The sequence below is a fragment of the Hypomesus nipponensis genome, chromosome 2 (assembly GCF_054491055.1).
Source record: "Hypomesus nipponensis isolate SF chromosome 2, ASM5449105v1, whole genome shotgun sequence".
Taxonomy (NCBI): Eukaryota; Metazoa; Chordata; class Actinopteri; order Osmeriformes; family Osmeridae; genus Hypomesus; species Hypomesus nipponensis.
The window spans coordinates 17,058,124-17,084,062 of NC_140362.1; the positions used below are offsets into that span (position 1 = coordinate 17,058,124).

The 25,939-nt window shown below is 41.4% G+C and overlaps 3 protein-coding genes across 6 annotated transcripts; 1 reads left to right on the forward strand and 2 right to left on the reverse strand.

The window, feature by feature from the left end:
- Window positions 1-1,101: 1,101 nt before the first annotated feature.
- ica1 (islet cell autoantigen 1) lies at window positions 1,102-6,737 on the forward strand. The gene is made up of 14 exons (XM_084708685.1): window positions 1,102-1,197; window positions 1,829-1,858; window positions 1,957-2,128; window positions 2,397-2,469; window positions 2,669-2,792; window positions 2,962-3,160; window positions 3,424-3,549; window positions 3,770-3,868; window positions 3,949-4,064; window positions 4,174-4,223; window positions 4,305-4,367; window positions 4,526-4,780; window positions 5,340-5,426; window positions 5,596-6,737. The coding sequence occupies exons 2-14, from the start codon at window positions 1,842-1,844 to the stop codon at window positions 5,709-5,711; spliced, it is 1,497 nt and encodes a 498-aa protein (XP_084564811.1). The 5' UTR covers window positions 1,102-1,197; window positions 1,829-1,841; the 3' UTR covers window positions 5,712-6,737.
- On the reverse strand, window positions 6,710-17,736 carry glcci1b (glucocorticoid induced 1b). Of its 3 annotated transcripts, none has more exons than XM_084708687.1 (9): window positions 17,577-17,736; window positions 17,042-17,427; window positions 14,887-15,029; window positions 12,531-12,620; window positions 11,043-11,162; window positions 10,210-10,341; window positions 9,717-9,900; window positions 8,944-9,064; window positions 6,710-8,765 (listed from the first exon to the last, which is right to left on the reverse strand). In XM_084708687.1, exons 2-9 carry the CDS (start codon window positions 17,382-17,384, stop codon window positions 8,408-8,410), a joined length of 1,491 nt encoding a protein of 496 aa, XP_084564813.1. In that variant the 5' UTR covers window positions 17,385-17,427; window positions 17,577-17,736; the 3' UTR covers window positions 6,710-8,407. The 3 variants fall into 3 exon arrangements, with proteins under 3 accessions (XP_084564813.1, XP_084564812.1, XP_084564814.1); XM_084708686.1 differs by having other exon boundaries at window positions 11,043-11,165; XM_084708688.1 differs by lacking the exons at window positions 17,042-17,427; window positions 17,577-17,736 and adding an exon at window positions 16,447-16,602 and having other exon boundaries at window positions 11,043-11,165.
- A 994-nt stretch (window positions 17,737-18,730) lies between these two features.
- On the reverse strand, window positions 18,731-25,573 carry mios (missing oocyte, meiosis regulator, homolog (Drosophila)). Of its 2 annotated transcripts, none has more exons than XM_084708691.1 (12): window positions 25,481-25,573; window positions 23,707-24,586; window positions 23,111-23,591; window positions 22,656-22,754; window positions 22,227-22,481; window positions 21,598-21,767; window positions 21,317-21,382; window positions 20,981-21,139; window positions 20,530-20,682; window positions 20,052-20,256; window positions 19,445-19,574; window positions 18,731-19,294 (listed from the first exon to the last, which is right to left on the reverse strand). In XM_084708691.1, the coding sequence occupies exons 2-12, from the start codon at window positions 24,526-24,528 to the stop codon at window positions 19,204-19,206; spliced, it is 2,631 nt and encodes an 876-aa protein (XP_084564817.1). In that variant the 5' UTR covers window positions 24,529-24,586; window positions 25,481-25,573; the 3' UTR covers window positions 18,731-19,203. The 2 variants fall into 2 exon arrangements, with proteins under 2 accessions (XP_084564817.1, XP_084564816.1); XM_084708690.1 differs by having other exon boundaries at window positions 20,022-20,256.
- Between the last annotated feature and the right edge of the window lie 366 nt (window positions 25,574-25,939).

Here is a 25,939-nt window from a genome sequence, read left to right on the forward strand (position 1 = left end):
TAAAGTAAAAAGATAAGAGGCTGCCAACCATTGGTGAGGTCAGAGGTTGAGGGTTTGATGTTGCCAGGTCACGTTTGCAACTGCCACGGTCGATTCTAGACTTGTGTCGCAGAAGCGATACAAACAAACATGTATTGTATCTGTGTATATCAACCACTGTTGTCACATGTCACATTGCTGGAGAAATCTTAAATTGAGTAAACACAATGTTTATTATCGTGAATCAATTTAATTAATATTCACTGCTGGTAGGAATTCCCTCAAGCTAGGATGAATGGAAATAATCTATCACAATTTAATAGACTTCTACCACAGAAGCATAATCTTGTTCAAGTGGGTCCTACAGTGGACATGATGTGATGAGTACCTACCCTAAGTTGTGCTGCCATCCTATGGCCACATGTTTTACAGCAGTATTTTGCTTCCTGATGGACAACTGCTGGTTCAGTGTGCCTTCCAGTCCCGTTTTATAGTGAATAATTCTAAACCTGACTATCATTTCCTCATTTATTATGTTTTAGAACTAGTAGCAGCTCAAAGTTCAAGTACAACTATCGTAATGCAGAGATGGCAAAAGTACCAAAAGAAAGAAAACACACTCAGGTAGAAGTACAGATACTCATGTTTGAAAAGACTGGTAAAAGTGAAAGTACTGACTACACTTTTTCATTCATGTTAAAGTAAAGAAGCATGGGTTTGAACATATACTTGAGTAAAAAGGAGCCATTACCTGTTTTAGTGTCACGCTCATGCCACCAAATACGTAATAAAATGTTGAAAAAAATGGTACATGGTTTGAAAATGTAAGAAGTAGAAAGTACAGATATTTGTCTAAAAAAGTTAAGGTAAAGTGAAAGTTAGAAGTTGTCAGAAAAATTACTTGTGAAGTAGGCCTACTGATACCAGAAAAACATCTACTTATTGTAAGTAGGATACAATAATGAAGCATTTGTACTTTGTTACTTCCCATTTCTGGTAATATTTACAAATATCACATAGGATAGGGCCTACATGTATTTCATCACCGTGTGCAACACCGCCCTTGCTCACTTAAAAATTGGAGAGTGGGTTAAAAGATAATGACGTCACCCAGTTTTCTGCGCAAGGATTGAAAAGAGCCGCAGCTGTATCATTACACACAGCCGACGGTTTGGAGGAGATTAAAATATATAAATGGTAGTCCATCGACACAATAAGGTATGTATATCAAGTACATGTTTATTGATGATATTCATAGATTATGTTCATTGATTGATATTTTCAGTTATAAAAATATCAAGAAGCCGATAGGGTACCGTCTTGTTTCAATACGATTGTGTTTTGAAGCCTTCCTAGGCTATTTGTTCTTGTGCGGTTGGGTATATACGCCGGACATTGCAATTATTCACAGACACAACATAATACATTTGCCACAATCCAGGCTATCCGTCTGATATCGTCAGGTCGCCTATGATGCGAGGAGCACCCAAGCAGGCCTCTCATTCAATCTGAGAACATGCTGGGAACTCTATTGGTGTATCTGGCCATAATTTAGAACTAACAGTGCACTAGACAGATGGCTATTAATAATAGTTTCGGATAGCGTATATTTCATTGAACTGCTGAAAAAATGTTTCATAGATAAATCAAACTGAAATTGGTCATTTCTACAATTAAATTTCCCGTAAATTGAGGCTGAACAGATGGCGTGCTCGTCTGCTAGCAACCCTTTTGGTTAATGTTTAATGCTAGGCAGGTGAAACACATAGGCTCTATACCCAGGCATGTAACCTGAGATGTCAGGTAAATGTGTACACACCTTTTGTCATCATATCTTCATGTGTTCCAGGTAACCTTAAAAAATGGAGGGAGGAAATTAGTGAGTATACAAACATGTTAACAAGCTATTTACAGCCTCAGTTAATTGTGTTAATTGATGTAAACAGCTTACACAGTTGTAATATGACATTTCTGCAGTGGCTACTCCAGGGAATACTTTGATCGCTTTATCCAAAGCCAGGACTCGTCTGTCGTGAACAAGTTTCAGAAGAGGTATTGGAAAACCAAACAGGCGCTCATCAAGGTCACTGGAAAGAAAGAGGATGAACATGTGGTGGCATCAGACGCAGACTTGGATGCCAAACTGGAGGTGAGAGGTTCAGAGAACTACATACAGTATAACATCTGGAATTTCTGGATGTCCTCTTGTCCTCTCACTTGATGATCTGCCCATCCTGCTACATGAACTGTGTAGTAAAATTTTGTATTGGACACTTTTCTGTGGATGTAAGATGTCCAGTGGTACAAAAAAAAAAGCTAAAACTATTCAAGCCTATCATCACCATGCCAACCCTCTGCTGATACAGTAGGATGATCATGAGTACATTGAGATTTGTGATATGTGAATGTGTCTGTAGGTGTTCCACTCTATCCAAAGAACATGTTTGGAGCTGCTGAAGGTAATCGAGCAGTATCAGAGAAGAATATGCTGTGAGTTTTCTTTAGCCACATGCACCTGGGGCAGAACTCACATTTGCTAAAAAATGATCATATCTTCTAATTTCTTCCCACGTTGAGTTGGTGTTAAAACCCAACCTCACAAAAGCTGTGTTAGACGCACATTCTGCTTGCCATTTCTGTCATGGACGCACAAGCACAATCTGTATTACATGTTCCCATATATCTGCAGTTCTGTCTCAGGAAGAGAATGAGCTGGGCCGCTTCCTTCGCTCCCAGGGCTCAGAGAACAAGACCAGGGCAGGCAAGATCATGCAAGCCACCGGGAAAGCCCTCTGCTTCTCGTCCCAACAGAGGTAGCATACTGGACAGTTGTCTCATGATGCCACAGTACACCTGGATTGTTTTTGTGTCACAGTGCTGTTTTACAAAGATAAGCTGTTGCAGGAAATGGGATAAGACAACACTGACAGCTATGTAGTACTCTGTTTTGGCAGTGAGCAGTACGTGGTCTGTTGTCCCTAGGCTGGCTCTGCGGAAGCCGTTGTGTCGGCTCTACCAGGAGGTGGAGACCTTCCGTTACCGGGCCATCTCTGACACTTGGCTGACGGTGAACCGGATGGAGCAGTCTAGAACAGAATACCGCGGAGCTCTACTCTGGATGAAAGACGTGTCTCAGGAACTTGATCCCGACACACACAAACAGATGGAGAAATTCCGCAAGGTCCGTAAGTAGCACTCCGTAAAATCTCCCAAAAAGTGTGGCTGAATTGTAAATAGTTGAGTCTGTTACACACTAGTCACACTAGAGGGCATAATATACATAATAGTTTTATTAACTGCATCGGCAAACCTATTGTTTTGTATTAGTGTGGTGTAACACTCGTGTAACTGTGTACATATACTGACCTACATAGTATATCATTGGATGTGCTGAAATTGTATGTGATTTCAGTGGCAACATATCTTATACTTTCTTCATCACAGGTTCAAACGCAAGTACGCACGACTAAAACAAGCTTCGACAAACTGAAGAATGATGTCTGCCAGAAAGTTGACTTGTTAGGAGCGAGTCGTTGCAATCTGCTCTCTCATGTTCTAACCATATACCAGGTACAGCACAAATATATGAACATATGATTCACACACCAAGTTCATTTATTTATTTCAGCTTTTTTATAATAATACTGGGGAGGGCTCCATACTTGTCCCATACATTTTGCCACATTCATACAAAGTCTAGCTTTTTCACATTGGTGATGACCCTGTTTGTGTTTGAAACATTTTTGAATGTGTGTCTACAAAAGGTGGTTTTGTTTAACTATAATTCCAGACGACTCTGTTGCACTTCTGGGAGAAGACGTCTCACACTATGGCCGCCATTCACGAGAGCTTTAAGGGTTGTCAGCATTATGAGTTCTCTACGCTCAAGGTGAGGATGACCTTCAGTGAAGCTGTATCATAGTATCAGAAGTCAGTATACAGTTTGTTGCTCTTGCTTGCTTTTGACAGAGTCTTCAAGACCCCATGGACAAACTGTCAGCTCAGGGATCGAAGAAAAAAGGGAAGAAGAGAGTTAAAGCAAAGTTTTGTGCTGGAGAGGAACCTCTCCAGACTGCAGATGGCCAGTGAGTGCAAATAATGACACTATTTCAAACATGTACGATCATACAGTGCTTGTTTGGAAGAACAGAAAAGTTGTTAGTTACGTGTTTTCGTCATGTACTGTGTCCGTAGGCTCATCTCAATCAACAGTGAAAATCCCAATGAAGAGTCCATCGAAGAAGGTAAAAGATGTCCTTCAGACAACACAATAGTAGCTGATTATAATGTTGTTTTTTTTTTTTACAAAAATGGTCTCATTGCAGCTCAAAGCAAAGCAGTTTCTGGCAAATTCTTTGAAGACATGGATTTAAGAAGACAAATTCCAGGTAATTTGAATCAACTTTATTGTCATTTTGTGAGTAAAGACCAAATAAATGCAGTACAAAGCAACTATACTTTCACTTGGAGTCCATTAATATCCATAAGATAATTTTAAATAGAAGTGGGGACCATGATTTTTCAATAATGTATCGACTGATTCTAGGAGCTGAGGATCTACTCTCAACATATCAGGAGCATGAGGGAGAAAGGGAAAGCATGGCCTTGCTGAACGAGATCCTGGGCAGCACATCATTGGATGAGGGTGAATTCTCGCGGGAGTGGAGTGAGGTGTTTGGAGAGGGTTGGATATCAGAGGGAAGTAGACCAGCAGAATCTCAGCAAGAAGATGAAGACTCCTTCTTTCTCCCATCTCATCTCCTGGACCAGAATATGAACAACCTCCAGTCGACCATCTCAGGTCAGAGGTTGTGTTATGATACTGTGTGTCTCTGTGTGGAACAGTCGTACAATGTGAGGAATAGTGTGTAAAATGCTGGTTCAACCAGATTGTGTCTGGTATAAAGTAAATGATGGAGAACCTACATCCCTAGCAAGTCAGGTAGCAGTTATTTTTGCAATGTTGCTGTGACCTGCCCATGAATCAATTTGGCATTAGAAAAATAGGCTCAAGAATGCTAAGTGATAAGCTTCAGCATGTCTTTTATTTTATTTTATCAAACAACCTTTTCCATTTAAATTTTGCCCTGAGCAAAGACTACAAATACCTCATCTTATAAAACATCTTATTCATCAGGGGCCGTGAATATTGCACAGATGCTTTACAACAATTTTAAAATAAGATATATTGTAGGTTGTTGGAGAGGACATGGGTAAAAAAAAAAGAAGATTTGCACATATTGTCTCATTTTGCAATAGTTCTTGCAAAGTTTTTAAATATAATGAAATGTCTTGTCACAGAACATGCTTTGTTGTGTTATGAGTGAACTCTCAAATCTAAATCTGCATCTCCATTTCAGAATGGGCCATGAGCATACCACAGCCTGTCGTCCAGGCAACAGAACAATCTGGAGCCAATCAGCACCCCTGCAGGCCAGCAGTGAGAGGTGTGCCAAACGAGGAAAACATGTGAAACTATTTGAAAGAAAAGGGTCTAGCTCATAAAAAATATTTCCATCCAAATGCCCGCTTTTGTATATTGCTTTTCCAAGAAAAATTAAATTAATATATTTCTTCAATGTCTGACACTGGCTTTTCTCCCTTTCTATTTTACAGAGACACCAGAGACATCTCAAAACCTTTCAGCCTGGTTCAATCTGTTTGCTGATCTTGACCCTCTATCAAACCCTGATGCTGTGGGTCGGAAAGATCACGAGCTTCACAACGCATAGATGCATTCTCAACAATATAATTGCACAAGACATGGTTATCTTCTATGGTCTGCAACAGTTTTGGGGTAATTTCTCTAAACCATTGTTACCCTGGACCAGTTTTTAATAGTGAAACAGAGTATAAGGCCATTCTTGTGTATTTGAATTTGACAGTTTAAGTGAATGTTGTTCAAGATGTTTTAACAACCAAAGTACTGTAAGCTCTGCATTAAGTTCTACTTTACATTCTAAGCATTATGATTCATCAATATTTTTTGTTTTGTAAACATTGTTGAAAACCCTAACTATACTTCAACTTCCACAATAGAAGATATTACACAAGCATGGGGTTTACATGTCAGTTTGTGCCTAAATATCCATCTAATAGCTGCATGTTTCATGTTTTTTTTCTTCGTATAATTGTATAATTATTTCAAGGACAGAGTCAACATAGATTATTGAAAGTGATCTGGCTTGTTCATTATGTAAACAAGTCTAATGGAGTTGAGGAGAAAAATAAAAAGACAGCCACACATACCACTGCACCTACAGGTAGAAGAGCTGTTGCATTGCTTGCTTAACCAAATCAGTGTAAAACGTATATTTTTTGACTTTTTCTCTACTTAATGTTCACAAAGAGAGTAAAGTGTACCCTTTTGGGCAAACACAGTTGTGTGAAATTAAAACAGAATTCTGCATATCTACAATTCTACCAATTCAAGTACTGTATGCCTTGAAACAAACATTTTTAGATATTCCAACTACCCCTTTAGCATTTACCAATAATGTTAAATATTGTGAAGAAATACAAGAAATGTAATTTTGATGCTTGCAAGATGTAAACAATTGTGTTTATTTGGGTAAATGATGTGCCTCAGACTCAAACATATTATGCTTTAGTTAACTTATATCATAGGTATATCATTATATGATTAGTTTATAAATAAAGAATAAAGCCAGTAATTATTACACTTAATACAACTGCCCTGCCCGCCTTAAAAAGTATGTACACAAAGTGGTATTTTTGTCAATTTTATTGAAAAAAAGTCTACATACAAAACATTAAATACACATAAGAAATGAAATATTAGTGCCAAACTTGGCAAACGTTGCTGAACTCACAATGCTTCACAATGGTTAGTATGATTCAAATGTATCATGGAGCTGTGAAATTAACAATAGGAAGATCCAACTAGGTCTGAGAGGAATTTTGCATATTGTTTTCTGTGTGTGTTATATTTGCAATTATTTAAAAGTGTATACCACAAATTGTACGAATGAACATGGCTAGATGACATCATTAATCTGTCAATCATATTGTCAAAAGGTTTGTACATGGTATTTGTACATACTTCAAATTACAATTTCAATAAGCACATACTTTATACACAGTTGCCTGGATCCTTCTGTTCAGTGATAGACAATGTGTATTAGTGTAGGTTTATTAATTGAATAAATGAATTGCACTTAATATAAATTCTTATTATCAATAATGGATTTGATTTCAATCTCTGCAATTAAGTGATTTGACCCAAAACACAACATCAGTTGTGTATAAAAACAAATCCTAACTGATCTATATAATAACAGAAATTTACTGTATGTTTCATGCTGTTTTAGTAGCACAACTGAACAGAACGTAATACAACTGCCTGTTTTGGAACTGTGGCACTGTAAGGATATCATTGGTAAACTAGTTGAAACTAGTTGCAAGGTGAAGCTAATGTTACAGAGAAGTATTTTTTGTTGTAGGACTGGACATATGTATCCATGGCCATACATAAGCCTAGTTTGGTGTCATGTCAGAAATTGCCTGCAGAGATAAAAAAAACAAAAACAATAAAACACTTTGGAGCACTTCCATAAATTAAAGAGATGGTCAATGTAGTCCTTGTGTACTAAAATGACCTGAGTAAATTCTTCAGAGGGACCTGAAGTGAGGCTGTGTGTAGTCTGTTTCCTACTTGTGGACATCTTTCTACCGTTCCTACAATTCCATCTTCTATTGCAAATAGGGGCACAAATAGGGTTTAGCTCAAGGTAGGATTTGTAATAATTCTATACGGCGTGTTGGGATAACACAAATCATGAGTAAGGTAGCTTTGGCACCTTTGTAAAAACACAAAGGTGGCACTAGGAGTAAGACTGTAGGGACAGTGCTCTGTAACTGGCTGTTTGGTCATTTCCACATCTTTCTTTTTAGACCTTAAATAAGACTTTTCTGGTGTGAGAGGTTGCTAACTTTTTCCTATTACACAACCACAACGCAATAATTTGATTAAACAAATGGGGAAATGTGAAATGTTTTGCTGGAAATTAAGTACTTCCCCAAAGATTTTTGCAATATTAACAGGCATGATATTCTTAAGAAGCTTACCCAAAATATAAATATGATTTTGTATTACTGGACAGCTAAATAAGCTGAATAGATAACAATTCTATGAATACGTGTTCCCCTATCACCATCTGTATTTCATTTTATAACATTTTTGGATTTTCTTTATTTTGATAGAACTCACAATACATTTATAACAGTCAGATCTCAAATTTTCAAAGAATAGTGAATGCTAGAATAGAAGGCTAAATTAGTGATGGAGAAAACAGTTTTCTAGCTGTTACAATGCAAATGAAAGGGTTATAATTGAACCAGGAAATACTTTTTTTTGTCAGGGAAACAAGGTAAAAGCTATGCTGTGATGCTTGGCCACACCTGAAAACTAGCTGGTAAGAAGGAAGTGTGGCGAGCCATCATGGCTTTTGATAATATCTGTGATTGTGGTGGTATTAGAAGAGCTAGGGTCTGTATCAGGACTGTCAGTGCCGTTGTCCGTATTGATGCCTGTGTCAGAGGTTATGGAGGAGAGAACTGAGTGGGCTGAAGAGAGCTGAGGAGGCAGGGCGGTGCTGGTCACCTTGGGCACGGCGCTGTCACTGTCGCCTGGTGTGGAGGAGGAGGAGGAGAAGAAGGAGGAGCAGAGGAGTTTGACCGGACAGAAGGCTGAGCCTCTGGGGATGAAATTCACTTTGTTTTTGTCAGGACAAGAGAAGAGGGGAAAGCCTTTTGACTTGCAGGACCTGCACGGAAGGACAATAAGAGAACATAAGTTAAGAAATTGCAATCGTAACAGTTACGAAACGGACTTTTGATACACGCTGATGCATAGCCACAAGCATGATACTCCCTAGAAGGTTAAGCACTTCTATACATCGAACCTTGCAACCAGGAAAGGCCGTAAGAACAGAGAAGACTTACACCATCTCGTCAAAAACTTTGACTCTCTCACAGCCTTCCGGAGGCTCCCGTTTGAACATGTAGCTGTTGTTAGGTTTAGGGGAGGTGGCAAACTTGAGAAGTGGTGAACTGCATCCACTATCTGAAAATAGAATGTTTAACTTCCATTTACAAACCAAGCACATTTGCATGACATCTAGGGATCTGTTTTACAAATGCTATGTTTACATACATACATACATACATACATACATACATACATACATACATACATACATACATACATACCCTTCAATTTAACTGGTACAGTAGTCAGTGAAAACAGTAATACATTGATCACACCAGAGTGAATAAACAATAAAGCAGTCATGCTTGGGGCAAACATCTTTTGCATGTATTGACTTCCTGAAGTTTGTGACCCATCTGCCTCAAGCAACTTCTCTTGGTATCCTATTGCTCGTTCACTTTTTCAAGCTGAAATGAGATGGATCTACAGTACTGTATGTGTCTATGAACTGTCTCTATTCACTGTGAACCTGACTGGAATAAACAGGATATAATAGTATATTTTTTAAAGATTGCATTTAAAAAGTATTTCTGTTTGACAACAATATGCACAGGAATCCAACAATGCTACAGCTAATGCTAACCTGATGACAGGTCAAGTATCAATCAATTGTGAACTGTGTCTTAATGACACGGCCAACCTCAAAGCACTATGCAGAAAAAGCATGAACTACAAAAACATTACGATTGTCATATTCCATGAATCTCTTTGTGTAGAAAAATGTCACCTTTGTCAGGCTCTTCTGCAGAGCAGGGTCTGCTATCAGAGAAATGGAGAGGGTCCGGGGTACAGCGCTGAGGAAGGGGGCTGGAGCCCCCACTGGAGGGGGCCTGGGTGTCCGTGTCCCGCACGGCCCCTCTGCGAGGATGGGATGGAAAAGGTGCCTGGCGTCCGTCCAACACATCCATAGCCTGACAGGTCAGAGGTTCCAAAAGGAGAAAGGGTGAGAGAGGATCTGGGAAGGAGTGACAGTAACATAGTACAGAGCAATGCACAGGTACAGTAGAGTGTCTTGTTTTTCATACTATCCTTGTATGCATTTTTGAATGGAAAAACGCAACTATAAATGCCGATGGCCATGCTTGATACACACAACTGCAGTTTGGTCTGGTGTTGTGAGCTATAGATAGATTTTCCGGTTCACTAGGTTTACTACCCCACATCACACAATTTATAGCTCTCTTTGCCTCTCAGCAATTCGATTTGCCTTGAGTGTGTACCTGTATTCCCTGCTTCCAGTCCTCTCTGATGAAAACATTCTCCAGCTCATGGTTGATGCCCTCCACACTGCTAGGCACTTTGAATATGAGGGACTTTGGCACAGGCATGTTGACCACTGGAAACACCTTGGCCTGGACGGAATGCAGAGTAAAGGTTTAAATCATTTCTTGAGTCAAGTCTGAATTCTAAATCTAAAACGCACTCTTGTCATTCAGTGTATTCCGAGCAATACAATGTGTATTTGCTCACATACACATTTGCTGTAAAGTTATAATTATGTAAATATATAATTTAACCACAAACACTAAAGAAGAACTGGGCATGCCCAGACACGTCTCTTTCTCCCTCCCTCCTTCTCAGTCAACACCAATAGAGACTCATTAACTACACTAACTCAATCAAGTACAACACTCCAGAAAACACAGTCCACTACTGTAAATAAAGGTACATTCCCATTGGTCTGAGCTAACCAGAAATAATTACACATCCTGAACCCCTAACGTGCACTCCCCAACTGAGTATGAATGCAATAAATCCTTTTTCTTTACCGTAGTAGTAAAACTGTGAACGTGTGGAATATGTCTTGAATAAGGTTTTTTGTACTAACAATCCAGTATCACATATGTCATCATGACACGATCCGTCACACAGTGTCACTTTTAATGACACAACATAATACAATACATAGATTGAGTACGGTAATAAGAGTGAGCATTTCTGTATCGTTCTACAGTCTCCGGAACAGGCATGATAGGCTTACACACTCACCTGACACTGGCATGATAGGCTTACACACTCACCTGACACTGGCATGATAGGCTTACACACTCACCTGAGACTGGCATGCGGCGGAGTGCTGCTGGCCCTGTGGCTGCAGAGAGCTCTGCTCCTTCTCTTTGCCCTGCCTGCTCAACTGTTTGGTGCGCTGCTGCTGCAGCCTGAGTTTCACGATCTGCTGAGTGAACACAAGAGGGTCAGGCTGCTTTACTTGGGTGAACATTTCGAACTGTTGGTTGAAGAACATTTCTGAAGAGTCATTTAAAAACCTGTTACGGTACATTCGGCGGTATAATAACATGATGGAGTTTCTCCTTTAAACATTAGGAAAGTCTCAAAGTAACTTAGGACTTAAACTGGATATTGTAGACATATAAAATGTTATGTGTAATCCTGCACACAGTGAAAATGTGTTCCTTCCCCTAACAAGATTCCATAGGTTTTGAATGGTACAGCATTCAATTTGTCCAGTCAATGAAGAGGCTTCCTGTGAACCCTTTTTGAAAAGTGATGTTTACCCAACATGTCTGCAATGTAATGACCCTGATTACATTTAAACGGGCCTACACCAGGGGTAGGTTTAAATACAGCGAATTATTGCAATTAGATGCAGAATACAAATGTGCATGACAGTCAAAGAGAAATAATCTGACATGATTGATGACTGAATTTTAAGACTAACCTATTGCAAAACAAAAGCATGTAACCGAATGTTCCCTTCAGGAAAATGAGTTATTGGGCTTAATTACTGGCTTAAAACAAGTTCATCCTGCCCTGGGTCATTGGGCCACTGCCTGCTGAACTCTGCTACTGTCTGCACTTTGACACGTTCTTATTTGTTTTATTGCTGTGGCTTTTCTCTTGAGAAACACTTAGCTTAGTACATAAAAGTATAACATCTCAACAATTCAATAAAAATAGGAAGTCTAACATCTGTTAAGTCACAGACATAAAACTTGAGCAATACTGCCTAACAAGACAACATATTGGATGTATTGATGGCATAAGGAGAAAGGCATTTATGAAGCAGATAAGGTTATCACTGTTCATCCTCACCACTTTTGTGTCATGGCCAAGCTGAAGGGGGAATGATATGGCTGTTACACCCTTAAGAGAAGTTCCTGAACTGTCTCTCAAAACAACAAGCCACAATGAGATGCAAGGTAGAAGCAGAGAGAGGGTAAATATAGACTGTGGTCAGGGGAGCTGGAGAGCTAATAGCTGCATGTGGGTGTTGGTCGGCCACTAACTCTGGGCTTCATGAATGGAAACCAACCTACAGAAGCGTAACATTTAGGCTGACCTCAAATCCTGACTATTAAAACACATTTCGAGCAATGGCTGAACCACAGGGCTTGAGAAAAAAAAACATACTGTAACAACTGGCTGGCCAGAGAAGAGCTATACAAAAACAAATAGGCTAACTCTTGCTGCAGGTATTCTGATCCATTTCATCTGAGCGGTACCATTACACTTTTGCTCCTGTTCATTTTGTTCTTGAGACCGGAAGGCTTACAGCACATTAGTAACGCTGGTTACCTACTTCTTTAAGGTGGTCTGCACTTCCCCAGGATGCTGATCGCTGGTGTGGATTCCCCAGCTCTCCTCCCTCCTCAATCCAACAACCAGGCGTCTGAAACACGCAAGCGCACATGCACACACACACATATTATATTCAAGCCTCTGTGGATAAATAAATACATCCACATCATTCCTTTCATTTGTTAATTATTTGTCAAATAAAAATCCATGTACGGATGAAAGCAAAGACTTGTGTGTGGGTCATAGCTACAATTGTGCAACAGTACTAAAGACACTAAACAGACCTAATATAAACCTACTGCTGCTGAACAAGACAGAAAACTGAAAAATATCCTGCTGTCAACAATTAGGAAAAAAGTCTGTAATCTATCCACAAAGGGTATAAAAGGGCAGTGCTGTCCATGTGGTTATCAGACTTAATGTAAATAAGGAAACCGTTAGAATATGTAAATATATGCAAACAAGACGCACCCGCTGAGAATGTTTCAAAAGCATGGTTGAAACCACAAACATCCCCTTGATTCAGCATATAATCAGTGACATTTATCTTCAAACAAACCCCCACATTTCTATGGGTGCTGGTTGACATAATATTATTACACAGTGAATGAGGCAAACACGGTCTGTAGAATGGAGTGAGCCGTTTGACCCTAGATGGATGCCATAAGTTTAGGGCATGTTCCCAGTTCTTAAACCTACCAGTCAGTCTGAGACTGTCAGTAGACTACAATAAGGCAGTTTAATGATGTAGGCTCCTTATCCTCTGGATATTCATTTATTTGGAAATACTGTCTGTTCATAAGAACTCCTAATTTTGTTTACCTTGGAAGTCCTCTGAATTTGTCATGTTTCTACTTTGACTTACGGCCGAGCTTTTGTACTATGTAGACTTTTGTGCCAGGTGTTATACCTGATAATAACCCAGTGAGATAAAGGCTATGTTCAACGGCTATCAACAGCTACCAACAGCTACCCTCACCAATGATTCCCCAACTGGTTCCTATACAACATCCTTGTGCAAGTCAGCTTGGTTCAACAACAGGAAATAATGCCTGTGGCTGAACGCGTATGAGATGGAATCCAAGTTGGTTTGTTTTAATGCACATAAGTGAAGAGCGACAAATTCCATACTGCTATTATTTGGCAGCTACTCATGTTTTGAAAAGGTGGGAACATATCTACAATCCATTTGCGTTATGTGAAATAATTGTCTTAGCTTGTGCATGTTAAAAAATGTAAGTGCTCAAGATAATATCTTTGAGAAATGTGTACCGATTGCTTCAAGCTGTTTTTTGATAGCACAACAAACGGCCACAATGTAACTGAAATGTTTAATCTGTACTGTGTAACTGAAGTTCATCTACTTGCAAACAGAATTATTTCATCATGACTAAATTCAATACTGCCTGAAGTAAAACAATTTTATACAGGACAAAAAAAAATATTAGCTTAAGCAAATCTGAAGCCTGTGTATAGTGAGTCTGTAGATTTAATACAGACATTCTCTGTATTCTCTAACCACAGGGCCTGGAGCAGACAGACCTATCCCGGAACATTGATTAGCATATGTATGGCCCCTCTGCTCCTCAATTCCCACACAAAAGACAGGCAGGCGGGCCAGCCACTATGAGGGCCAGGTGGTAAGCAGTGGGATTCCTTGCCTAAACCACAGCCTGAGGGACAGGTGCACACATATTCACCTCCATACACAGCTACGTTACAGCTCAAAGAAAAAGGCCAACTTGAACTTGTGTGCTACCCAATAAAAGTCTGGGAACATTTAATCTCTTTTGTGTCCTAAAAAGCGTTTGGAAAACCTTGTTAACAGGAAGTAGTCTGAACTGAGAATTTACAGTACATTTGTGTGCGTGTGTATTTGTGTGTGTGTGAGTGTGTGAGGTGGGGGTCTGTGCTGCAGTGTGGTCGAGTCTGGTCCACCACTGTGTTTAAAACACTCGTTTAGTTTTCACTTTGGAGGACTTGCAGAATGAAATGTGTGGTGAATGGAGGGTTAAAGGGATGAAGCCCATGTAAATGAGGATCCCCGGTCCCTGTTCAGCCTGATGAAAGGCTTCTGTTGGTGTGGAGGGAGCAGATGTGGTCAGTGGCTCTGCCGTCATCATACATATTCAATATTCATTCACAACCACCTCGAAAACCAAAGTGTTGTCAAATAAAATGTATTGAACGGTCAGTTCAATTGGGGAGATTATTTGGTTTTGACGTGTAGACAACTTCCCTGCATAATAAACATGACCATGTGCAATGCAGAATTCAAGACGTAAAGGCCAAAAGAAAACTTATGAAAGCACTTGGTAAAAGAACTGTGTATACTTTGTATGACTGTTCGCAGTTACCTGTGTGGCTTTGTCTTTCATGCAGGAGGGATAGGATTCATGGGAATCGCGAGGCCACTGGCCGGTAAGGTACGGCCCGGTAATAGCGTCCAGTGAAGACGTCCGCCAGATGGAACTGCGCACCTGCAGTTTGGACCGTTCAACTAATGTTGGATGGGGGAGGGCGGATTATCATACAGGGGTCAGATCGAAACACACACACACACAAACAGGCAAAAGGTAAATGTTGACCTAACCCACCCCTTACAAGGTTGTTAGGGTGAGAGGCTGTTTTAAAACTATTTCCCAAGTGCCCTCAGTGTAGTGAAAATGAAAATGACTCGGCATACCCGATAAGATAACATTTACACAACTTTCCTGAAGTAAATCTAGGACCAACGCTTTGCTACAGGCCATTTCTGGTTGTCATTTGGACTGTTCCTACAACAGGTTCCTAGACAAATCTGTTCAGCAAGAATTTACGTGACACCAAGTTGTAAGTGCTCACTTACTAGTAGCAACAGCAGTTTATAGCCAGCAATGGGGCAAATGAATAACAAGTTTAGCTTGAGAGGAAGACGGAAGTCGACTTTCAAACAAAGCATTTAAACAGTCATCAGACAGCAATTTAACACACATCATCTATCCACACAAGAATTCAAACACTGGCATCAACAGCAAAGTAGCTAGCATCATAGGATAATTGCACATTCATGTGGTAGTTGAGCAATGGGAGTGGTCACAGATGTTAAAGGTGATTAGGCTCCAAATAAGACTAACCTTGCAAGGCTGGAATTTACAAGCCAATGTATGTTATTCAATATATATATATATATATATATATATATATATATATATATATATATATATATATATTTTACATTTCATGATTGAGTTCACAATTTCCAGTCCAATCTTTCTGTATACAAAGTTGAAAGATTTAGCCAGGTTACAGTTTACAAAATGATTGTTTTCAAATTTACTCTTACTCTGCAGTTTGGTCGGTGTGACAATGAGTGAAGCCATTTCAGCACAGCCGGCACTTTGATAGGGATGGAGAGCCTCTTTGTTGGCCTACTTTGGTGTAAAGATGATGTCATGATGGTGAACCTAGAGGTCATGTGGTGGAATGTTGCCCATTACCATGGCCTTCACCCTTACAACCTTTAACCACCATCACACTCAGATGGGTGAGGAAGAGTGATTGGAAAACAACAGGATGACTGAGCAAGGATCAACCATGTCTATTATCTCTTTCAATGGAAACAGAGGCGAGTCTTTCGTACTTGTGGATGCATTTGTTGCATGTCAATTCAACTTGATACAGTAGATACATCTGTGTTCTTCACACACAACCGTATCTTTGTACGTACAGTTCAAATCAAGGCATGCATTACCTGCATTTTGAAACCAATGCCCATCCAAAGTCAAATATGTGCATTTGTGTGCTCCTAATCAACAACATCCGAGCCAACACTATCCAGATACACTTCCTTGTGCGCATCCCAATGCAATAGGACTGCCAATCCTGATTAGAACATAATATTGATGAAAAGGCTATGGAAAAAGCAGATCTCTTACCTGAATAGCCCAACGGCCCATAGCCTACACATGACAACATCGTAACACTCATCTTCTTGTGCAAACCATGCCCATGTTCAAGCAAACACACACAGGCTTGCCATATGCTCCAGATGTGTGTAGATATACTTTGTCATGGGACTGTTACACCTGTTCCTTTGCTTTTCTGAGTGTGGGGCCCTCTAAGAACTGTGAGCATTTATTCTTTTGAGTGACTCCCCCCCCACACACACCCCCACCCCACCCCACCCACCCACACCAGAAAAGCAACAGCTGGAGAGTGCAAGGGGACACCTGATGAGCTGTCTTGACAGTGTCTAATGCTGTCCTTGTGATTGATGCCTACTTCAGTTATTGCTGGTATGCAACCAAGCTATATCCTATGTTTTCGGATTAATAACTAAACTATCAATCATTTGTTTTATTGTTCTCCTAACAACCCAGTATGTTTCAATTGCATGTTGACTATGAGCAAAATAACTTCATAAGAAAACCTTAGTAGGCTTAGGGACATACTAATGCATAATCTTCATGTAATACCAGCACATTGTTTAGAAAACATAGCAACGACACAAATAAAACGACTAGCAGTTACCTCTGCAAACAGGTGAATGTGGACCCCGATCAGGTGAACATGAGCCGCGGTTGTCTGGGGACAGTCGCTGTCTCGTGGTTAACTTCGGTTCCCCAGTGCCATTTATACCAGGATTCGGTGTCGGACTGGGAGGACTTGAGCTGCTTATATTCACTGGTCCATTGTTGCTTCTAACGCAGACGGACTGCGAGTGTGTCGGGCTGATCTGGCCCCCGCGTAAGAGTTGATAGGGCACGATAGCACGGATGGGGAGCAAACGGCAGCTGTTGGGTGCACTGGATGATCCCTCATTGCTCCGTCGAACTCTCGACTGTTGTTGAAGCGAGTTGGTGGGAGTTGACATTCTGATTGAATTTGTATCACTTTAGAAAATTGTATTTCAGCCTCTGAAAAAAGAAAATATCAATTAGCCAACAAATGTAGTTTAGCTAGCTCGCTAACTTCCTTTACATTTTTTTCTTGTGAACTCGAGCTCATTGCAAACAGCTGCCTCTGACTGTGTGTGAAATGCCTTTTGCTGATGCCATGAACTTACCTGACGAATATCATGTCGATGTAGTCCGTGTTTCTCGACAACTCCGAATATAGCTCCAAACTTATTTTGACACTGAAACGATACCCTGAACATCGACTCTCCCTACCTCCTTCATGTCTAATGTAAATGTCTGACAGTTCTATCAGCAAGACTACTGGCTGATACACGTAGGCGGGCTACGATTTTTTGTTCTGATCATGTGGTTGGACAGCTAAATTGCACAGTAAAATTACTAATCTTTGTCCGATGTCTATATATACAATACAAGCAAGTGATATTGTTCAATAATCCGAAATAACAGTACGAATACACTTTGAAGTTTCACTGTGAAGAGGTGTGTGAAGTTCTACAAAACATTAAACATTTGCATAGAGGGTTTATTGGTGTCTTTGAGTTCCTCTTCAAAACAAAGGCTTTGAAAGTTTGTTGTTTAAATACAAATACATTGTATCTGAATGTAGACCTTAAATGAAAAATATGATAGATTTAAACACAAACTGATCAATATCTCCACAAATGGATACATTTTACAATAACGAATGCAATTCATTTTCAGATTTTACTTCAAAACAGTGTACAATTGCACTCAATTTGTCAACCCTGCTCCATTAGTTCACAAAGGGCACCCTATAAAACATCCCACACTGAGGCAGAGATTTGTGAAAGCAGCATACAGTAGCTTGCTCCCAAGCACCCCTCCCTCCCCATGACTAAGTGATCTAGCCAATTCTGGTGTAGGCCCCTCTCACTTACAATGCTTCCCCATGTCCAAGCTCAAGGAACGAGGGTGGCAGAGAAGAAAAACACATTAACAATGAGGCTTACACATAGCTGCCCCTCGCACTGCACCCAACCCTTGGTTGAAGTGTGGTATGCATATTTTGAGTGAGAAACAGAGGGCTCTCGCTTGTCTGTTTCTCTGCTCTCTCTTTGAGTCAATGGTGTTCCGGCAGCTGAAGTTCTTTATGTGGAGAACAATCTAAAGGGTCTTGTCGGAGTGCCTAGCAGCTGCTGTTTTTTTTCACAGACCACAGGCTGGGAGTGGGGAGGTGAATGCATTGACAACAACCCCCCTCTTCACCCCACCTCACCCACTGTCATCTGCATTGGATTGCACTTCCCAAAATATGTAGTAGAAGCAAGAAACAAGAAAATATAATTATATTTTTGTTTATTTTTCTGTATTCTTTATCAGCATTTACAAATGTTATGAGGAATTTCGAAGTCCTTTTTAATCCAGAAATAGCCCTGGACGTCTTAAAATATAACTAAAATGTATGGCACATATTATTATAGCTCAACATGTCTGAATAATCAAAATATAATCCTGATTCAGGTTAGATGAGAAGACCCCTGCATTGTATTCTGGTACAATCGCTCCAAGTCCTTCATTTATTAATTGCATACATGTCAGTAAAGAAATCTTGCCTCTTATGCCTAACCACACATTTATGTTAGGATATTGGGGTCTCACTCAACTCAAACTGTAACAGTTTTGAACACTATTTGTGTAGCCTGCTAGGTAGGCACATTACGGCCTAAGCTCAGTCCTGTGAGAGAGGTGCTCTAGTGAACCTACACAGGGGTCTAGTGTTAGTGGCTGTGGGTCCTAGAAGTGGATGAATCTCTAGCTGCTGTCTGAAGGCACCAGGTTCCCTGTGGTGTCCAGTTGCATGCATTTACAGGTGCAGGCTGAGACAGGGCATTCTGTGTGGTCTCTGTAAAGAAAAAACGAAAGTAAAAGAATGAACAAATCGTAAGACACCCAAACTATAAAGTGTCACACCTTTCCAAATATAGACTACCAGAACATAAGGTTTAGCTCTAAAGGATTTCGCAAGGTGTCTTATGTTCTTGACAGTGCTGACCTGAACCAGCTCAGCATGTGACCAGCGTGGCCGCCATGGCGACAGTTGTGGCACCAGGTGAACCAGTTGTTAAACTGAGCCAGTTTGTTCTCCCTGGTCAGGTCCACTTTTTCATCGGACTTCCCTGTGCCTGAACAAATAACCAGTATCAGTATAAGTAACTAGTATCACTAATGATTTGTTTTAGTATTACAGTAACAATATTAACATCTAGCAATTCGTACAGTATATTACATTTATAAAGTTAAAACTAAAACAATTTCTGCAATAGTAAACACCATGTAATGTACAGGACCTGCCCTACGTTAAAAATAATCTGTGAAGCACATTACAGATAGTGTTATGATTTGGACATGTACAGTACGACTGTATCATCTGTTTACATTTAAAATGTTGGTGACAATGGCAGCAGTAGCTCGTTGGCTCAGAAAACACACTCAAATTAAAGCTTACTTTGACCCTTAGCCATGGAGCACTATAGCTGCCCACCTCCCCAAATCTAGTCATTTTAGCATCTCAACCCTAGTTTAGACATCTGGTAGATGGTGTTAAATCTGGTTCTCAACCCAGAGCCTACCGGAGTGGCGTGCCCTGCCATGACCAGTACCTGGGCAGTTGGACACAGGTGTTCCCATGTTCATGAGGCAGAGGGCACAGCGAGGCAGGGGCTTCCTGCAGCCAGGGCAGCTGGTGACCTTTGACTTGGTAGGTGAGCCACTGACACCATACTGGCTAAAACCTCGGCCCTGGTGGGGCATGGCTGCACAGCTGTAGGAGATGGACTTCCCACAGAAGTTACAGCTCACAAACACCTGCGGGTTAACAAAACAAAGGTCAGGTGATAAGGACTTGTGAAACTAAAATGGAGTCAGCAGTCTCTGTGTATTCTGAAAACAAATAATTACAGTGTAAGCATGGGGGAAATAGGACATTTCTTCAACTAAAATAGGTAATGGTAAAGTAGTGGGTGTGAACATAAACTGCATTGTTTTATCGATAATTTTTAAGATGCATTTTCAATTCTATTAACAGTAGTTAATGGCTAGTTTTGAACATCCTGTTGGTAAATCCCGGAAGTAACTTGCCTGTGCTAATGGTTTAGAGCTGGGGTCTAGCTTGCTTCTGTGGATGTCGAACTCGGCCCGTTTGTGCCAGAATCTCCATGCATCCAGCAGGTTGCGGTAGTTCTCAATCCAGCATTGGACACGAGGGTCCTTCACCACCTCACCTGGAGAACCCTGGAAGATAGAAGATGGTCACCAAGGTATAACTTGTTTAACTACATGCTGTTATGGTTCTTCCCTTTGGGACTTTATTTAGTTTTCACAATGTATGCTTCATGTTTTGGTTACCCGCAATGTTTGGGGCACTCTCGTTGTTATGATCAGTGACCTATGCACTTTTGTAAAGCTCTCTTTTGGAAGTCACTTTGGATAAACGTGTCTGCTAAATGCATAAAAGGCACAAAAAACACAAGAAAACTGGATATTTGTCATGAAATGCTAGGAAAGCTAGGAATACACTTTCTTGGACTACCTTAAGCATGCAGAAGCTGGCTGTCTGGACATCCCCAGTGCGGTCGACGTAGCTCTCCATCAGGTCCACGCCGTCCTTGGTCAGACCCGTAAGCAGGATCCCCTCAAGGTTTCCCGCCTCCTTCATCTCTGTGGTTAGCTTCTCTACGTAACGAGGCAGCTGCACCAGTCACACACCGAATAGAAATATCACTCTTCATTAGTGTTCAAACGATGTGTATCAGAACAACGAAAGCAGTCTTTAGATGTCCCAAAGCAAATGATAGTGTCATACGTATATAACTTGAAAACAAGAGTTGAAGTTGTTATACACCATGGTGGTGCTAAAGGAGGTTACCTGGGCGTCACTAAGAAACATGCACGCGAACGCCACCCGATCCCTCACCGCCACACTGCTCTCATACTGCAGTAAAACAGAATTCAGAAAGCAGCACTCCTCCAAAAAACATAATTTCCTTTATTCAAAGTGAACAACCGAAATTGACTCATTAAGGAACTTAACATACGCCGCCCTATCCTTAATTAACACTCAACATCCCACTACGTGGTAAACTCATTTTGTAAAATAAAAATAAAAAATTGCAACATTTATTTAGAGAACTCATAAGTCGTACGCACCAGTACTCCATCATAGGCCCCAGCCTCACTCGTGAGAAAGGCAAACATGACACACAGGTAGGGGTTCTTCAGCTGAAGCCTCAAGGAACTGCACATCTCTCTCCAAAGAGAACTCTTCTCATCAGTGTAGCCAGACAGCGCCATGGCAACTACATTCAGGTTCACATCCCCTGGGAGGAACATTAGAGAAGCCACAGTTGGTTTCTCATCAGAGCTGAAAGTGTTGGGCTACATGTAAAACATGAGCTGTGTGAACATATGACGACGAGCACTGTTGACAGCAGCACGTTGTGTGTTCAGCGGTAATGCAACTTCGGTGATCCTTGAGGATGTGGAGGGATTGTGCAGTGCTGCATAGGAGATCCTTTAACACTACCTGTCTAATGACTTCTGCCTCTCAAATCACACCCAACACAAGTTCATTAGAACTTCCACCAGAGAACCATGACAAAGTTTGTGTAGGTGAGTCTACAAATTGCTTATTTTTTGCCCGACCGATGATGGATACTGATCTAAACTAAAGCGCTACCCTCCATGGTTGGTCCCTGATAAGTTTCTGATGAAACCCATTCGAGTTCACAACCCACTGCTGCTAAATTCTTCTAACTTAAGAACACCAGGACACCCACCCTTTTCTGTGGAGGCGCCCTTGTTCAGGATCTGGATGGCGCGGCGGATGTCCATGTTGAAGAGGGCCACAGCGGCAGCCCGCTCCCATTCGCCCTCCTGCTCCAGTGAGCGCAGGAAGGGCTCCACGTCAATGTCGGACCCCCTGCTGGTCCAGCCGCACAGCCGCAGCGCCAGGCTGCGCTCCTCGCTGTGATAGCGCCGCATGTCTGTCTGGCGCTCCGTGCAGCTCCAACAGCGGCGGTTCTCTGTCGTGCCTGGTGTAAGAGAAGAACAAGTTTGACTTGTGACTGCACACGATCAATGCGGATGTATTTTAGGAGCTGCTGGAAGTAATAAAGAGGAAATAATGGGAAATAAAAAAAAAGGTTTAAAGCCTGCTCGTTGGATCGTAATGGCATATGTTGTCATGCGTGTGTTATATTACTCACCTGAGCTCGACTTGACTATGTTCTTGATGCCAGAGTACACCAGAGACTGTTTGTTCCCCTGCTGTTTCAGCTCCATGTCCTCAGTGTACTGCTTCATGAGTGATACTTACATAGGAAATGCAACACCGATGTCTCAACTATTGGTACAATGGCATGGGTACAAGTGCAGCAGAGCAACTCACCCCCTCATTCCTATGCATAGTTAGTACAGTACAAGAAACTAGTGATTGGTAATGAACGTTCATACTTTACATATAGCTCCCATTTATTTTTATCAGCTTTTTGAACTTAAGACTAAATGTACAAATATATATCAAAATTGGTGCATGTAAGCATTAAGAAAAGTTGATTGTTGCAAGCACACAAGAACGCAGCAACTACACAATCAAGCCGATGTTACCTGATGACCATCTAGCAAAACCTGGCATGACTTCAGAACTCCTAGTAAAGGATATAGTAGAGGTCGTACCACAGAGACTTGAGCTGGGGGTCATGCCCCCCGGCAAGTAGATGATTCTTCCACACCTGCACCGTGTCATGGCCATATCTAGACTGGGCCCTCTGCCTCATTTTAGTGGCTATGTCCTGATCCACCGTACCTTCCGCTCCACCTTCGGAACACTCGTACAGGTGCCTCCCGCACGCCCACATGAGGGAGGTGGTGGAGCTCCACGCCAACGAGATGCGCTCGAACACGGTGAAGTCTGTCATGGCGCGGTTGGCTGCAGACACCACCACCATGCGGTTCTGAGAGGAGGGATGCCAAGCGAAGCTGCCTATGAGGCTGTCACAGGGCTGCACGCTGCGCTCGATGATGGTGGGCTCCGTCTCGTCTCCGATGGGCGTGGGCGTGTGCTGCATGTCGTAGAGGCGGACGATGTTGCTGTCCCGCGTCAGCGTGGCTAGCAGGCCTGTGCGTGTAGGGCACCAGGCCACCTGGAAACGGGTTAAATGCAACTTACACTCAAGACAGCCTGGGAGAGGTTTTTTCAACAACAAAAAATGAAAGCATACAAGATAGTAGGATAGCAAGATCACAAACATGTGATACCTTGGTAAGGGGTTTGGGTTGCTCTGTCAGCGTGAGAACGGGCTTCTCAAACTTCCTCAGGTCCCAGATGGCAACCTGGCCCTCAAAGAAGGAGGCCACACGATCATGGAAGTGGGGGTCCACTGTCACCCCTTGAATGGCTTTAGTATTGACAAAGGTCTTCTGGCTGGTGTTCCTCAGGTCAAAGATTGCAAGGTTACGGTGCATACCAGCCAGTAGTAGTTTTTGATCCCGTGGTAACCAGCAGAGAGATAGACATGCATCATTTTGTCCCAATTCATATAGAGGCTTGGTCACCACCATGCCTGAGTCTGTTTCCCCTGACAAGAGGCGGATTTTATCTGCTGCCATGCTAGCGTCTGAGGTAAACTTATTGCTATGTATGTCCCATATGAGAACGGAGAAGTCAGCTCTGTGTTTGTCTAGCCCAGCGGCTAACCAGTTGCTATCTACAGGGTTCCAGGCTAGGGTGTTACATTGGCGGGCATGCTTGGGTACAAACTCTTTCCCCACTAGCTCCTTGCATTTAGAGTTGTGACTCTGGCCCAGGCTAGTGAGGACTACCCTACCATTCGCCTGGCCTACCGCTAACAGGCACTCAGGCTCCTGCTTTGGATACCAGGCAACACATTTCATATATGGGGTATCTGAGTTGATAGCTAATAATGTAGCAGCGGTTTCCTCAGAGAGTGGGAGAGCTCCAGCTTTGGTCTCAGCGCTACCCACAGGTCCAATGCGATAGAGTCCAAGTTCCGAGTCACAGATGACATAACGGTCAGGGTGGTGAGGAGACCACAGAATGTCCGGCTTTGAGCCACTCATTGTTCAACAGTGAGGGCTTTTTTCAGCAGAATATTTTTTGGGGTTCAAACTCGGAAGGCTGGAAAGAGAAAACATAGTACATAACAGTGAATATGGTCCCATTGCAAATGTATTCTGGTTGTCCAATCTGACATTTTGTTTCTACAGGAAATCAGGGGTGCCACTTTGGGAGACGACTTGCGAGACTTGTGCATGTGAAGTGTCTTAGCGAAAGTAGATTTGCCAAGTAAATAAACAACACTTCCACTTTTACATTAAAAACAAAGCCATAGCGCCACCCTACCAATGTACACAAACACACACAACCCTTGAACACACAAGTCTTTATGTCTTTTGAAATCTATCTGAAGGATCCTATACTCAGAAACAAAGACGTACATTTCTAGATGTGGCTGTGTGGAAATTTGGAAAGTAACCAAATTTGCCTTTTCTGACAAATTTACTAAATGTGCTTTTCTCGTCTGTTTCAGGCAAAGTAATAAGAAATATATTGTTATTTTGGGAAAAGCTTGCTGGCTGATTTGAACACATTAGTTAGCAAAGAAAAACAGCTAACCGCTGCCATGTCGGTGCTGTGCAAATTATGTTCGTGGAAAACTCTAAAGTAAAAGTCATGTAGCTATCCGAGACACATTGGCGAATAAAAGGTAATGATTAGACATTACTTTAGACCTTTCAACACGCGTTCTATACTAATTGTACAGTAGCACATTTATCCAAGGAGCATTCAATTTAAAAAGAGCCTGTAAGTAAATTGTGCTAGCTAGCTAGATAGATAGCTGTAGGTGTGGTTGGTATCGTTGTTTGGCATTAGTCGAGTTTTGTAAAAGTTCTGATTATATTATTAATAACTGATAGTTAAAATAAATTGGATTGACTGAAGTAGATAACTTGATTACGCAACGAATTGCTTAACTTGAGTCCAAAAGGGTATATTAAAAGATAAACTTACAATCTGTCACTGACATGTCAAGGAGGTCTTGCGCCTTGTTATTGTGTAACACCCAACACATGTCCGTAGAAATCTCACTTCGGAGAAAACAAGGTTCCGGGTACGCACAACCTTTACTGAACCCTGGAGATGCATTAACGTAGTGTCCACTGAATGGCGCTATAATAAAAGACCAAACACACTTCATCATGCTGGTGCATAATGTTATTGTGTTGTATTTTTCCCCCGCAAAAAGGTCAGCTTTGAACCGTGCCGCGCAAAATTTCAAGACGCAGTTGCATGCAAGTTGCTTTAGGTAACTTTAGGCTACATAATTGTTTTATTTGTGTTAATGATTCCTGAAAATGCATGGGGAGATATCACGCACAGTAGTGTTCTTAGATCACGTTTTGTCAAAGTTTCACACTGGAAATATCACATTTTCAAATTAGAGTATTAAAGTAGAAGAACATAATCTCA

Bases quoted from the DNA above. Each gene is read 5' to 3' on its own strand.
- ica1 (XM_084708685.1), top strand. The intron at 4,368-4,525 runs GTAATTTGAATC...GACTGATTCTAG, and splicing joins TTTAAGAAGACAAATTCCAG to GAGCTGAGGATCTACTCTCA. The intron at 5,427-5,595 runs GTGTGCCAAACG...TCTATTTTACAG, and splicing joins CTGCAGGCCAGCAGTGAGAG to AGACACCAGAGACATCTCAA.
- mios (XM_084708690.1), bottom strand. From the start codon at position 24,528: ATGAGTGGCTCAAAGCCGGACATTCTGTGGTCTCCTCACCACCCTGAC. The intron at 22,755-23,110 runs ATATCCTTTACT...TGTAAGTATCAC, and splicing joins TCTGTGGTACGACCTCTACT to TCATGAAGCAGTACACTGAG. The intron at 19,575-20,021 runs GTAGGCTCTGGG...TTATTTGTTCAG, and splicing joins TGGCAGGGCACGCCACTCCG to GCACAGGGAAGTCCGATGAA.
- glcci1b (XM_084708686.1), bottom strand. From the start codon at position 17,384: ATGTCAACTCCCACCAACTCGCTTCAACAACAGTCGAGAGTTCGACGG. The intron at 10,342-11,042 runs GTGAGTGTGTAA...CATTCCGTCCAG, and splicing joins CCGCCGCATGCCAGTCTCAG to GCCAAGGTGTTTCCAGTGGT. The intron at 9,065-9,716 runs GTGACATTTTTC...TTCTATTTTCAG, and splicing joins TGCAGAAGAGCCTGACAAAG to ATAGTGGATGCAGTTCACCA.